This window comes from Penaeus monodon, chromosome 24 (genome assembly GCF_015228065.2).
Source record: "Penaeus monodon isolate SGIC_2016 chromosome 24, NSTDA_Pmon_1, whole genome shotgun sequence".
Classification (NCBI taxonomy): Eukaryota; Metazoa; Arthropoda; class Malacostraca; order Decapoda; family Penaeidae; genus Penaeus; species Penaeus monodon.
Genome location: NC_051409.1, coordinates 31,233,859 through 31,234,563, shown reverse-complemented (window position 1 = coordinate 31,234,563; position 705 = coordinate 31,233,859). Strand labels below are relative to the sequence as shown.

The 705-nt window shown below is 46.7% G+C and overlaps 1 protein-coding gene across 1 annotated transcript in view; it reads right to left on the bottom strand.

Annotated features, from left to right (window-relative positions):
- The window catches only part of LOC119588719 (chorion peroxidase-like), a 10,148-nt gene continuing 9,443 nt past the window's right edge, over positions 1–705 (bottom strand). Inside the window, exon 11 of the mRNA XM_037937359.1 lies at positions 1–274. Within this exon, the coding sequence (XP_037793287.1) occupies positions 36–274 (239 nt within the window). The 3' untranslated portion in view covers positions 1–35. The remainder of the gene's footprint in view (positions 275–705) is intronic.

Below are 705 nucleotides of genomic sequence, written 5' to 3'. Positions count from 1 at the left end.
CTCCTAAAAAAAAACAAATGAACAGAATCTAATTCCTATCTCCGTCCCGCCGATCCCCTTGGCGTGTAGTCCATCTTGAACAACTCGATCTTGTACAGGTCGCCCTCTTCCCATCCCCCGAAGTCCACCCTGGGTATCGACTGCGAAGAACATGGCAGGCGTGGGTTCCCTGTGGCGTAGTTCCTGAGCGGCCAGCGTTGAATGGATCCTAATTCAGGTACGTTGTCACACAGGATGCGCGCCAGGCTGGTCTTGTGGAGTTCGGTAAGTTGTGCTAGGGGTTGAGCGTGAGATGGGGGGAGGGATTAGTATAGGATGTGGGTTTTATAGTTAGTGAGAAAATGAGAGAGGGATCGGTGAAGTGTGTGAGATAAAAGAGGGGTGTATTTCGGATGTGATCTGTGGGGATTTCAAGAAAGTTGGAAGTTTTAGTGGTGGTTGAAAAGAGGAGAGGGAATAGTACTGCTAGTAGGGTGTAGTGTGCTCTATGGTGGTTAAGAAAAAGGATTTGTTTTGATTGGTGTTTGTGGGGAAAAGGGAAGATTAATTTAAGATGTGGCCTATGGGGGCTGAAGAAAGCGGGGATTAATTTTGAATATGTTTTGGTTTGTAGTTGAGAAAAAAAGGGAGATTGATTTAGGATGTGCTCTATGGGGGCTGAGGGAATGAGGAACTCGTGGTGGGTGAAAAGGCAGGATTTAATAT